General features: G+C 51.2%; 4 protein-coding genes across 8 annotated transcripts in view; 1 reads left to right on the top strand and 3 right to left on the bottom strand.

The window, feature by feature from the left end:
- The window catches only part of LOC125950767 (all trans-polyprenyl-diphosphate synthase PDSS1), a 34628-nt gene extending 32524 nt beyond the window's left edge, over window positions 1–2104 (bottom strand). The window contains exons 1-2 of one of the 5 annotated variants that reach the window (XM_049679029.1): window positions 1796–2104; window positions 1543–1695 (exon numbers count right to left, since the gene is read on the bottom strand). The gene's annotated coding sequence lies outside the window, so the exon portion shown is untranslated. The other 4 variants (XM_049679068.1, XM_049679049.1, XM_049679058.1 and 1 more) reach the window with 4 other exon arrangements.
- A 2122-nt stretch (window positions 2105–4226) lies between these two features.
- LOC125958248 (uncharacterized) lies at window positions 4227–5796 on the bottom strand. Its single transcript, XM_049691521.1, has 2 exons — window positions 5791–5796; window positions 4227–5573 (listed from the first exon to the last, which is right to left on the bottom strand). The coding sequence occupies exons 1-2, from the start codon at window positions 5794–5796 to the stop codon at window positions 4227–4229; spliced, it is 1353 nt and encodes a 450-aa protein (XP_049547478.1).
- A 1908-nt stretch (window positions 5797–7704) lies between these two features.
- Window positions 7705–11268, bottom strand: LOC125950760 (phosphatidylinositol-3-phosphatase SAC1). Its single transcript, XM_049679019.1, has 6 exons — window positions 10862–11268; window positions 10541–10632; window positions 10031–10465; window positions 9178–9926; window positions 8848–9108; window positions 7705–8763 (listed from the first exon to the last, which is right to left on the bottom strand). The coding sequence occupies exons 1-6, from the start codon at window positions 10891–10893 to the stop codon at window positions 8572–8574; spliced, it is 1761 nt and encodes a 586-aa protein (XP_049534976.1). The 5' UTR covers window positions 10894–11268; the 3' UTR covers window positions 7705–8571.
- A 93-nt stretch (window positions 11269–11361) lies between these two features.
- LOC125950784 (28S ribosomal protein S29, mitochondrial) lies at window positions 11362–12993 on the top strand. The gene is made up of 2 exons (XM_049679081.1): window positions 11362–12819; window positions 12888–12993. The coding sequence occupies exon 1, from the start codon at window positions 11544–11546 to the stop codon at window positions 12705–12707; it is 1164 nt and encodes a 387-aa protein (XP_049535038.1). The 5' UTR covers window positions 11362–11543; the 3' UTR covers window positions 12708–12819; window positions 12888–12993.
- The last annotated feature ends 241 nt before the right edge of the window (window positions 12994–13234 follow it).

Raw genomic sequence — 13234 nt, 5'->3', positions numbered from 1 at the left:
CTAATGCTAACCAATACACGACTACTACTATTGCTCCCCCAGATTAAATACGTAGATCACGGTATCTAGCATAGACACCACTGGTTAGACCCAACCGAGCTGCGTAGAGCTTTTGAAAGCCCCATTCCATGCTCTCCAACCAACGTGATCGCACCAGGTTCCATTGATTTCCGTTTCTCTTTTTCTCTTTCATTCTTGTCTTCTTTTTTGTCCTTATTCTTTTTCTTGTACCACAAACACATCCGCTCACAGCGGCCAGGACTGAGAGACTTTATAACTTGTTATCGAAACCGAAGCATCCTGACCATTCCGATCAGTTTACGCACTAGCACCTTCCCTGCTGACGTAAATGGCGAAACCCCCCAGTGTTGGGAACCCCATCGGGATCGATCGATGCCGTGGGCAAGCACAAGAGATCCAACGACTAGCTTAGGACCTCCGATTAAGAGGGTGACTGGAATGGAATTTGTTATTCCGTAACGTGCAAAATTTTAGTGACGTCAATCGCACATAACCCGTATCGCGCTGTCAGAACATTGGCAACAGACGATGATCATATCAGTCGACTAGTGGGTATACCATTGGGAGGTGGGTGCAAGCTGACATGATATTATCGTCCGAAGAAGTCATCAGTGAGCTATTAGCGCGGCCGAGTGATGCAAATTAACGAACGATTAGCGTATTCGACGTTTTTTCTGCAGCAAACCAAACGAGCGTTCTTGGTACCGACTAGCGGTGGCCATGTTCATCATCCAAGATTGTCTCATCGGTGGATGCCCTCCGGCTGTGGATTCTACGGGATCGCGGGAGACTAAAACAAAAAAAAGTAGAAGGAAACAGGAAGAAAAGCAGCAAAACAACAACACCACCAACCATTGGCCACGGCGTAGTCATCAATATCAGGCCTGTGCAATTCTGGGGTAATTAAAACCCATCCTGGGAGCCAAGGAATTCATTAGCATTGGGGCTGAATGCGATTCGTTACACAATGTGTGACCATCTGGAGAGGGTTTTTTTTTTCGCTGATGACTAGGCATGGCGCAGGAATGCGTAATTAGCATGATCGTTATCCTGGCCATCGCAACGCCTTCCCCCCCCCCCCCCCCCTGACCAGCTTGTTCGATCACAAGGGACATGGCAACGAGTAGCCATCGATTTGCTGCAGTAACAGCAGCAGTAATCGTGTATCCCGGGCAGGTCTGCTGGCGTGCATGGAATACGAAATGTTTCATCAAAGACCGAGATCGATCGAAACTTTTAAAGCCCGGCCGCTATACCTATTGTTATGATATTCACCCTCCGTGCAATGCAATGGAACGGAACGAACAGCACAACCGAGGAAACGCATTCCGCGCGAGGACGTGGAGGCATTGCTTACGGTGGTTTCGTTTGATTGTCGATTGTATAGTTTCCGGAAAACTAAGTCGTTTGATTGAGACTCCTGCTACAGGCGTCAAACAACGCTGCCCAAAAACGAGAGCGAAGCAACTCAACAAGTACTCGCTTATGTAACGTTTATGTTCCTAGATTGCTAACTAGTACCTTTGCCATCAAACAACCTGGACGGGCACATGTCTCGGAAACTCTGCTTCGACAGCGCGGCCACGACTAGTGCAACAGGGTTCCGGCCGTTTCGATACCGATAACTGCCTATGGCTCTCGTCGGTGCGCGGGAATTTCCTCGTTCTTCTCCCCCTTCCGGATCCAGAGCACACCAGGGGGTGTTCACGGGAAGAAACAGGGAAGATAGGATGAAACGATTGCGACCTTCAGACGTACAACGCCATCCGCTCACCTTCGATCACCACCAGCTTAGCGTTAGCTGCATGCTCATCCCACCATAGTTGCTGTTGCTGTTGCTGCGGCTGCTCCCGCCGCAGTTGCTAAATGTTGCGAAACACAGTTGGCCGGCACTGACGGCCTACTCGAGTGCGTTTAGCGTGCGGCTGTGGGGCACAGTTCTTCTTCTTCTTCTTATCCTGTTCCCTCACCTATTATCGTGTTTTCACGTGGTGTGGTGTAGACCGCACACCGGTGATGGCCGCACCGATAGGGAAGGAATTTCTTCGATTCACTATACCGTTCTCCCGCTATTCGCCGTATCGAAACGGTCACCACAATCATATGTCATTGACGTTTCTCCGCCGGTTCGGTGTAGTTGGTCTTTCGTTTATACCAGCCGCAGGTTCAAAGCTTCCTAGTTCCCTGTGGAAAAAATCACCATAGCAGAAAGAAGTTGTGGCGTAATATTGGAAAAATGGTGTAATTGTTTCAGAAGGCTACCAATTTGTAATTGCATAAATTCAGGGAATTTATTGATGGATATTCCAAAATTTAGCGGTGAAATGAACGAAAACCTACGAGAAACGAGATAGAATCAATTTATCATGCGAAAATTTACCCAAACACTATCTATAGACAATACACATTTATTGACCTCTCCCTCCCTTCTTTCTTAACAACTCTCATTAACGTTAATAGTTATTTTTTTAAAGATATTTAACTGAAAGTTGTTAAGGTTAACAGACCTGGTTGCATATACTCCCTGCGATGGGGTTGATCCTGCATTGTCATCTCATATTAAAAATATACTTTACATAATTTTATCCTGCCCTTTACCTTCCCAACAGCGTCAAGGAGGGTTTATAGTTTTAAAAAAGTTTTTTTTTCTTTTTTTTTCTTTTTTTTTCTTTTTTTTCTTTTTTTTCAGTCAAGTCCGCTTCCGGCACCAGGGTGTGTGAGTTGACGTTGTCCATCTATCATTCATTTGTAGTGAGCGGTGCCAGCCCAGGACAGTGGGTTCCTGCCCAAGATGTTAATTGATGCACTCCAAGATGTTAATTGATGCACTACAGGCCCTATCGCCCTGGGCTGTTGATGTTGTTTGGCGAACGGAACTTGAAAGCGCCGGCACTACGTGAATGATGTTGTTTTCTCGTAAGAGCGCGCGGCGGACTATAAGCTAGTCATTTGTATGAAGCTACATTTGTATTGAGTTTCATGTGTATTGAGAGTTCTCTGGGTGTTGGACGGAACTTTTTTTTCAAGCGTATTATAGTAGTAGGTGCTTTTTGCTCAGGTGCAGGACGTATTTGTCGTATCAGATGCTTTAACGTTACTTTCTCCCTCTTTCTCCTCATTTGCTTTAGCAACACAGCTTCATTCTTTCCCCGACTGAGAACAACACAGTCGAACGGGTAACAATTCTTATTCTCTATATTGAGGTGCTTATGTAACAGTAGTAAGGATGTGGATCAGGGAGGGCACCGGGAGAGGGCGCTTTAGGCACCCCGGGCTTATCTTAGGTTGGAGTGCCCTCCCCATCTCGAGAGTACCGTGTGCCGTTCGTTGGAGAGAACACCCGCACACACACACAAACACGAACGTTCTGATGCTGCGCTCCAGAACGATGGTTGAGTGTGCGGAGTAGTGATATCCCAACAAACAGCGGCACTCCCGAGGCCGTTCATCAGTGAGACGGAAAGAGCCGAGAAGAGAACGGGTCTCGAACCACGGCTATATCACGATCCCTAAAAACCTTCCAGGCGCACCAACCAAGAACTCCCTGCGTTGCTGGATCGGCTACCGATGAACGGCAACGATGGTACGATCGAAACGCTAGCAAATACCGTCGCATAACCCAATTTCGGGTCCCATAAATAAAGGGCTTGTCCCCCCTCCCCCTTCCCTCCAGCTAGAAACTGCTAAAAATAGAACAATCGGCTGGAGTGCGCGCATGCGCAGTACCGTTCCAGCCGAAGATCACGAAAATAGAACTGTTCGGCCGAAGCGCCCATGCGCATAACGCGCACGCTGTCCTATGCGCAATCCAATGCTGGCTGTGCTACTAAATGGATTTGTTTGTTCCAGCTCAGGGTTCCCAGCGTCTGGAACCTAGTCACTTTCCTCGAAGAGGTCCGGGTTCTATATCATGCATAGTTTGTTAATGCTTGGCTTGCCTGCTCTGGAAACTTTCCCTTCTTCTCTTTCTCCAGTAACTCCAGAAACAATGCCTAGCCATTCCATCGAAGAATGGATGAAAGTTATCTTGTGTTTGTGATTTCCAACTCCAAATAAGCGAATGTCGACGACGGATGGTTATCAATACATTTATTTCTCTGCTTCTTAGGACGTAAAGCGCTTAAAGCAGCGCAGCTAGTGCGATGTTTCTGACGAGAACGAAGTGGACGGTTTGGGCCTAAAGCTCGACTGGACCGTGCAGGCCCTTACTGGAATGACACTCGACTGTAACCGGCGGGCGAATCGTAGCCCACCGGTTGCCACTGGTGCTCACTTGGTCGTACGGCGGCCTTCACCTCCGCCGTGGCCGTGGCGATGTGTTTCTTGCGGCGCTTGTCGGTCCCCCCGAACGCCGACGGTGGTACCAGATGGTAGGCGATCTCCTCGTTGGCATCGGCAAATGCCGTCGCCGACGACGAGGAAGTGGAGAAAGCGGAAGAGAGAGAGGGGGCGGCTGCCGCCGAACTGGACGCCGTGGCAGACGATGAGCTGGAACCACCGGAAGCAGCTCCGAACGATCCACTTGCGGCCGGAATCCCGTTGGCGCTCTGGATCGCACCGACCGGGATGAGCTGCACATCCGAGACGATGTCAGTCGTTTCCGGTTCGAGGGCAAGGTACCGACCCTCCGATTTGATCACCTCGATGAAGTCGGTCGAGCTACCCATCTTGTAGCCGATGGCTGGCACCACCTCGACCGGAACTCCCGGTCGTCCGCCGGTTGACAGCGGCACAAAGGTGGTACCTGCCGATGCTCCGGAAGATGCTGATGCCGACGACGAGGCCGACGATGAGGCGAACGATGGCTGATCGCCGGCGAAATATGCCGGCTCGAAAGCTGGCAAACCCTGGACGCCGACCGTGCCACTGCCCACCGGAATGTAGGTTGTCTGAGGGCTGCCGAACGAATTGGTTTGGCTGGCGGCCGAGCTACTGCTGCTGCTGCTGCTGCTAGCACTGGAGAATGAAGCCGACGGAAGTGATTGTACGGAGGCAGCAGCATTGCTGATAGAGAGGGCCGAAGGGGCTGGCGGAGCGGGCAGCGCGATGGGCGCCGGTATCGGTCTCGGGGCTATCGGTGGTTGTGGCGGGGGTGGTGGTGGTGGTGGTGGTGGCAATGCTACCGGCCGCTTTGGTGCTGTTGGTGGGTTTAACTGGATAACCGATGGTTGAGGCTGAGGCAGTGAGACCGGCGGGGGGCAAGGCGGAGCTACTGCAACCGGTGCTGGTGCAGGTGCCGGTGCTGGTGCCGGTGCTGGTGCCGGTGCTGGTGCCGGTGCTGGTGCCGGTGCTGGTGCTGGGGCCTGCGCGTAGTAATCGTAGGTTGGTTGTTGATATGTGACCGGGTACTGCAACTGCTGCGGCGGCTGCTGATACACTGGTTGAACTACTGGATAGTAGGCCACATAATGTTGCACTGGTGGGGGTGGCGGTGGGGGAGGTGGATGGTGCGGTGCATGGTACACTACTTTCGGTGGGTGCTTCTTGAGGAAGAAGCCGCTGGTCTGGTGCGCCACTAGCACCAGGACGAGCGCGACTGACACTTTCCGAATCTAACCGAGTGAGAGGGAGAGAAGGAGAAAAGGTGAGGAAGAGAGCGAGAGAGCTAGAGCAAAAATGGGGGGGGGAAGGAGGTCGGAGAGGGGGAGAAGGCAGCGAAAACACATCCTGGCCCATCTTCCACGGGACCTCGGCCAGCACTACGATCCACTACGATCCACCACGAGCACTCCACTGCAAATGGCACTCTGTTCAGCCTGGCTGGCGTACCTGCATCTCGTTCCGGCCGCTCCGATCTTGCAATCCGACAAAAAAAAAACCTTCGCTAAAACACACTCGAACAGCAACTGAACCGCTCCACGCCGCTTCTAAGCCTTTTTATATTGTCAGCACACAGGCCCGGTTGCGACCATTCGGCAGATGATATGCAGGAAAACTTGTTTTTGGGACCCGCCAATCGACCACCGCCACCGTCATCTTCATCACCAGCATCACCACGCACCTCTGCGCACCGGAACAACTTCATCCGCGGGTCCGCGGGTGTGTAGACTACGTTCGGGCCGGCTGATACCAAGGTAACGGTCATACCAATGCAAGGTGTATGGCGAGGGCTAATGCAAAAGATGCGTTAGGTCACAAGACCGACATTATCAGTTCCATGTGTCCTTGTGTCCTTGCCCACTTGGGAAGCTTCCCCTCTCTCTCTTCCAAACCAAACAACCGCAAACGGTTACGCGGTACAACGGGGGTCAACTCGGAGTTTAGGGGCAACAGAACACCCAGGAAGTCGACGACTTGTCGTTGTTCTCATGAGGCTGGTCAGGTTGGCAGGATGGATTGGATGGAGTATTTTTTGCGTTTTCGCCATGCATTACGTATTCCCGTGTTCATTTAATGCCCGCTTTCGCGTCGCGACCAGACCATCCAACGAACTTCCGGAGAAAAGCAGCCGAATGCATTAAAGGCTATTTCTGTGGCCAAAAAAAAGGTCATCCTTGCATATGAAATCAGCTCATCATCTAACGAACGTCCGCACCAGGTGGATGATGCTGGTGTGTGATGGAGCGCTGGGGTCCACTGGATAATATCTCCATAGTGGGTGTGTGTGCGAGAGAGTGAGAGAGATGTAACACGGATGTCGCGACATGTTAATAAAGGCTGCAGCATTGCAGCGGAGGGATGGGGAGCGGTCCCAGATACCTCACTGACGCCTGTGGCCGACAGGTAAGTAGCACCAGAACAAGAATGTTCTCCATCCTTTTGAGCAAAATCATCCAAGCTAACTGATACCGATTACCGGTTCGAGAACTGCCAATGTTCTTCCAGTTCCAGAAACACGCCCCGCAACCCAAACCAGCGATAGAAAAGAGATGTTATTTGACTTTGTGTGTGTGTGTGTGTGTGTGTGTGTGTGTGTGTGTGAGAGAGAGAGAGAGAGAAATGGCGAGCGAGTTCCGTGAAGAAGATGAAACGCTATGCCAAAGCACGGATAATGCTTTCGAATACGAATAACTCCCTCCAGAGGAAACAGGTTTCGGGGTGCCTAAGTCAAACCTCCGCGAAAAATACAAAACCCATGGCTAATTTGAATGTTTCCAGTTCACCTGCCTACGGAATGGTAGCCCTCAAAAGGTTGCCACGGCAACCACCGGAAATCAGATCGCTACTAAGGAGTGACTCCGATCCGATTTCCACCGCCGGCCCAACCTTACACGCGCCAATTGGCCGTGGTGGCGATAGGAACGAAGGGTTCGCTATCGGGCATCGCGGGGGAGATAGAGGTTACCACGGTTTATCGGATCCGGGCGGTGTGCTGCTACTTCTAGAGCAATCTTTTGCCAAAAACCACTTTCTCCAACCGACCAAACGCACCCCGTCGAAGCTCATAGCAAAGATTTAAATACGCCGCGCCTGTAAGATCGTCTCCCAACCTATTTCGTAACTGATCAAACGTCACATATAATAACTCCGACTCCGTGATAGTAGAAACGCTCTTTCCGTAGGTCAGCGAATGGCTACCAATTTGGGTTTCATGAATGGTCGTCCCGCATTCACAGCATGGTCATGAATGACATTCGATTGTTTCCCAATTTTCATTTTTCCTCTCCAGTCGATAGGGCGTTATCCCAAATGCCAAGGATCAGTTGTAGTGCCTGTCGTGCATTTTTGATGGTGTACATCGAATCGGAATGCGCGTGACTCGAACCGTTTTATTGAATGCATTTACTGCTTGTATGAACATATGAACCGTCGCCGCGAACTATTGATATTCTACTAACCGACGATTTTCGCTTGTTTGGCAAAGGCAATAATTGCTCTTCTGTTATTTTTTTCATCTCCTAGCCTTCCTATGCTAACCTCCCGCTAATAATATAAACGAGAGGAAAATGCCTGAAAAGTTGTGGAAGTTCGTAATGATGAAACGCTGGTATTGATAGTGTCCTTGCGTCCATCGACCTGCCCATCTATTTCCGGTGCTATTTCTCTAACTCCCGCGATCTGGGCTACCACCTTGTACTACTACCACCAGTTCTAATTTATAACTATCAAGTAACCCCTAGTTGCCCAATATCATTGCACACTAATCGCATCCATGTGCTGTTTGCACAACATACACTGAACGTGTGTGGGTAACGCTGAAAGCTTGCGAAATATATCAATTGTTTTTTTTTTCGACAACGAAAGTTTGTAGTCTGTAAAAATCACCACAAATCAGCTAGATGGACTGTAGCTGTCGCTGCAGACCGTATGATTTAATAGTAGCGCAATTATAATGAGCATCTAAGGGTCTCCTAAAATAAGCAATCGAAATGTACCCGATTGTTGCCTAAGCCCTAAGCCTTGACCTGGATAGTATTTCGATTGAAAACGATTGAATGAAGAAACAAATAGAAATTTGAAAATAATATTGGTCATCTGGTCGGTGGTTGCGCCTGAAGCACTAGTTAACACTAACCTTCGAATGCTCAATTATACAGCAATATGAACATTTCAAAAGAAAAAAGGAACGAATGGTCGATGTCCAATCCGAATGCCCATTCCCTTCCCGTTTTATAGCTGCTTCAACCGATCGAGCTGCGGCCAGTCGACGAATTGAAGCGGGTTTTTCCGAATATAAAAGAGGATGAACGCTACCAGTGCCACACAGCACAGAAAGATAACCACGATATCGCTGGTGTACTCCTTGGAGAAGATGATGAGCATGATGCCGACGACGATCGGTAGCGTCAGGCAGATGAGAATCTGTAACCGAAGTATGGAAACGAAACGGCAAGTGAGTCAGGTAGTGTAATGGGTGTCGTGAAAATTCTCCACTGCTATACGTACGGTCATGGCGCGCGAACGTTGACGAGGCACGATGGGGAAGATTGGACGACCGCCCGGTTCACGGAATGTGCTGAGAAAAAAGTCAATTTCATCTTGGCGCACGCCATCGGCGAAGTTATTGTAGCAGTAGCGAATAAGCGAGCTGCGCCCATCACGCAGCATACCCTGGACCGTTCGTTTCCCTATGCGGGTAAAATCCGTCTTCAAGGCCCGTGTGCCGGAATATTGAAGCGATACTAGATCGGCGTTGTCGGCCCATACCTGTCGAGAGACGGTAAACGAGATACATCTGCATATGAGTTATCCCGGCTGGACAATGGCTACACTTACCGCTTTAAAGACGATGTCAAAGCTAGAATTCGGCTCGATGTGCTTTGTACCGCGATCCAGCACGTGCAACTTGATGAGCGTCTGCTCGAGGCTACGTTTGGCGAGCTCACTCTGCACCACGTTCGTCCGGTCAAGACAATCGATACAATTCGTGCGAAAGACACCGCGCTGCAGCGAGTGCACCATCGCTGGTGTCCCTGCCTCGTACACGGTGCAGTGGAACACACCGAACTCATCCTGTGCGGTCGCAATACGGTCCATCAATAAGCTCACTCGATCGTAGCGCAGCTTGCGGCACTCACGATGGAAGTCGAACGCCTCGTATCGGAGGGCCGGATTAGCGAGCGCCGTAATCGTGTCCTCATACGCCTTCGCTAATACACCTTCCGCCCCGCGCTGGTCAACTAGATTGATCAGAACCTGCCGGCCGTATCGGTTGCACTGGTCGTAAAAGTGCTTCGAGCAGGCAATCAAATGGTCGCCGTCCGGCAGAAGCTGCGGTGCCGGTTTGTACGCCAAGTTCGGCGTCTGCTGCCAGAACAATGGTATGCTTCCACGGGTCTGCACGAACGATATCCGGTCCGAGCCGCACGCAATGATTTGTTCCGTTTCTACATAGTTGGCCACCTGGCCGTTGAAATTGATGCCGCGTGTAAACAACCGGGTACCAGCGCGTTCACGCGATCGCCTGGAAATCAGCGCCCATCCAATATTATTCCCGTTAATTGTAGCACCGTTGATACACATGACTGCAATAGAACAGAGGAGAACATAAGGATCTCGTTTTTCCTTGCATCCACAGAGCCTCGCACGGTCGTCCGGCCGGTCTTCCACACGTCTCGCCTACACTTACAGCCGTGCATTAGCGGTAAACAGTAGCGCTGAAACTCCGGTCGATACCATTCCTCCAGCAGTGCGTGGTTCCAGACGAAACGTGTATCGGCTCGCTCGTACAAGCTAGTCGTGCCGCGAAGCTCCCGGCATCGCTGCATCGACTGTGTTATATCATAGCTGTACGAGAAGTAGAAGAACGGCGTACCGAGGACGTTCTCTACCGCCCGGGTACACAGCCTGTCATCCACCTCCTGCTGGAAGCTCCGTTCACGCAACGGTATCACGTAGACACCCGCCAGCCGATAGATTTCCTGGTTCTCCAGCCACCCAATCGGTACCCTGTGCTTCACCGCCACCAGGTACAGACCGCTAACGCACGTAATTAGCCCCAGGATGCCGCATATCGGGCGTGTGTCGTTTCCTTCGATCGGCAGATGTGACACGCCTTCCGAGGCTGCAAAAAGGGAACACAAGGTTTTCGTTGTTACAAGCAGCGTTGTTACAGACTACAGCATCTGTGTTATCGTACCGTTCAGTGTAACTTTGCCGGTGATTCGATCGATAATCAGATGTTCCTTCATGCCTCTCGGTTCGATCAGGAAGCTGTTCTGCGTGGTGTACCTGTAAAGCAGAGTGTGACAAAGCCCCGAGCCAGGGCAACGTGCCGGGGAATTAATCGGCTGTTGCGAAACTGATGGTAGCATGCAAGCTAAAACAGCCTACTTGTCCTCTCACAATCGGGTTGCATACCGAGCGTCCTATCCCCCATCTACCTTGCAGTCACGCACTCACTGGAGTTCGCAACCGAAGAAACCGAATGGTTGCGGAGCAACCGTGTCCCCGTACTTACAGCAGCATGTCGTTGTGGAGCGGTAGCGCCATTTTTGCTGTTTTCTATTCCCGATGGAACGGATGAAAATCGATGAGGATATACGAAACCCAAAAGGCGGTGCTACTGCAAACTTGCCCTGCTGTTGGCCACGCACAGCCACTGACAACAGCAGCCCACTCACGGATGACAGCTGTGTATCACAAAGTGACAGTTTGGAATCGGTTCACCTTTCGCAAGCCCTACCGGTTGCGGTAAACGAAGTTGTCTCTACAAACGAAGACCAATTTGCGCTCTTTTATCTTAAAACGGGAACATGTAGTCTTCCTCGACGTCGGTTTTTGTGGTCATCACGATGTATCATGAACGCATCATCAGACGACGGTTATTCACCTTTGCCGAACAGAAGAAGGCTTCCGACTGAACGTTTTACGGTGGAACGTTTTGCTACTGAACGTTTTTTGACCGCAGAACGTCAAACGTCAACATAGCTCCACAGCATGGGGTACCGGTTTCCATCCGCGGGCTGACCTGCACATACGATCGACTTGAAAACAGCGGGACTAACAGCTACAGATAGCCTCCCCGTCTAGTGAACGCGCCTTTTACGCAACCAACAACGCGACGAAGCGCCTGTCGAGGCGCAGTTTACGGTCAGTGGAATCCTGTGCAGTGCATTCGAAGCAGCCAGAAGAAAGCAGTCATGATTCGTAGTATGGTACGGTGTGCACAGGTGCGAGGCCGCTCGCACTATTCATCAGTGGCTGCGACAGCTGCCGCCAACAAGAGTGCTTCGGGCAGACTGGACGAGTTCCGAACGCTCGAGACAAATGCGGACCGGCACGGCTCTTCCACCCTCGGTCGCTTCTACACGATTCCGGCCGATGCGCGGAAGCAAATCTTCACGTACGGTGGCCTACCGAAAAGCTACGAGCGACAGATCAAAACCTTCAACGAGTGCTGTCTGATGGTGCGACGGCCAGCGGTCGAGATCATTGAGCACCTCCGGGTGACCGACTTTAGCCGGCCGATAAACCGCTTCGTCCTGTATGGAGAGGATGGGGCAGGCAAATCGCTGACACTTGCCCACCTGCTCCACTACGGCTACCAACAGCAGTACGTGCTGGTGCACGTACCGTGGCTGCCAAATTGGCTGAAGCGCCCGAAGGAGACGGCCAACGCCAACTCTGTTGAAGGGGCACTCGACCTTCCGCTCGATGGGGCCGCTTGGTTAGTACACTTCAAGAACCAAAACGGAGCCCTGTTAGAGCGGCTCGGTCTGACCGTTAGCCGCGACTACGTATGGACAAAGCGAGAAACGACACCGGCTGGTGCACCACTGATGGCACTCGTCGAGCACGGCATCAGCCGGGCCAAATTCTCTTGCGACGCCATTGCCGGGCTGGTGCACGAGCTGAAGCAACACTCGACAGCTGGACGCGCTCGCACAATGGTCGTCATCGACGGCTACAATGCACTGTTCCATCCGCACACACGCATCCAAACCGAGAACAAGGTGCGCCTAACGCCGGACCGTATCACCTTGGTCCAGCCGTTCCGCGAGATCACGCGCAACGACTGGACGAACGGCGTATGCGTGCTGGCGGTCGATCGGCTCGCGCTCACTGAGGACCGGATGGCCTCCACCCTGCCACTGTATTTGCTGTACCGCGAAGGGTTCGAGCATCTCGATCCGTTCGTTCCGATCCGCGTCGATGGTTACGATGAGACCGAGTTCCACAGCTGCATCCAATACTACCTTGACCGGAAGTGGATTCAGACGACCGAACCTGGCTTCGACTTGGAGTTGAAAGCACTCAGCTGCCAGAATCCCTACCAGCTTATGCAGTTATGCGCGTCACTGTGAGAGCGCTCTTGATAGTTGTTAAAAAAGCGGGAAAAGGAGGTGGACCTGTATTCAATATACGTTCAATGTAATAAAAGCTCCAAATGCAATAGTTTAGTAACGGGCATGTACCGTAAGTCACTGGAACATCTGTTCTTTTAATCGTGTCCACTAGTTGCATTGATCGCTTGTTCATTCCAGAGACGGCTGTCTGAAGGTGTGGTCGCTATGACACCGATTGCTTGCCCCACGTATCACTTCCTCGATTGCCTTTGCCAATTGTACTATCTTCAGGACGGTAACCCGTTTATCGCTGTATCGATCGAGTTAGATCTGTAACCGGACCAAATTCGTCAATTGTACCAGTTGAGATTGAAGAAGCAAATCAACATGCAACACTTTTTTTTAAACAGTTTATAGATTTATTTATACGCCTTATCGCCTGCTTCTTTCGACCCCACAACTCGCAGTGGTGCAATCGCGAGGTGGAAATGAAAGGGTTTTGTTTTCCAGGGCATGCCAGAAGCCTCCAAAGCCGCAATCTTTTC

This window comes from Anopheles darlingi, chromosome X (assembly GCF_943734745.1).
Source record: "Anopheles darlingi chromosome X, idAnoDarlMG_H_01, whole genome shotgun sequence".
Lineage (NCBI taxonomy): Eukaryota > Metazoa > Arthropoda > Insecta > Diptera > Culicidae > Anopheles > Anopheles darlingi.
The sequence above is the reverse complement of the archived record's forward strand: the minus strand, read 5'-3'. Positions and strand labels throughout refer to the sequence as shown.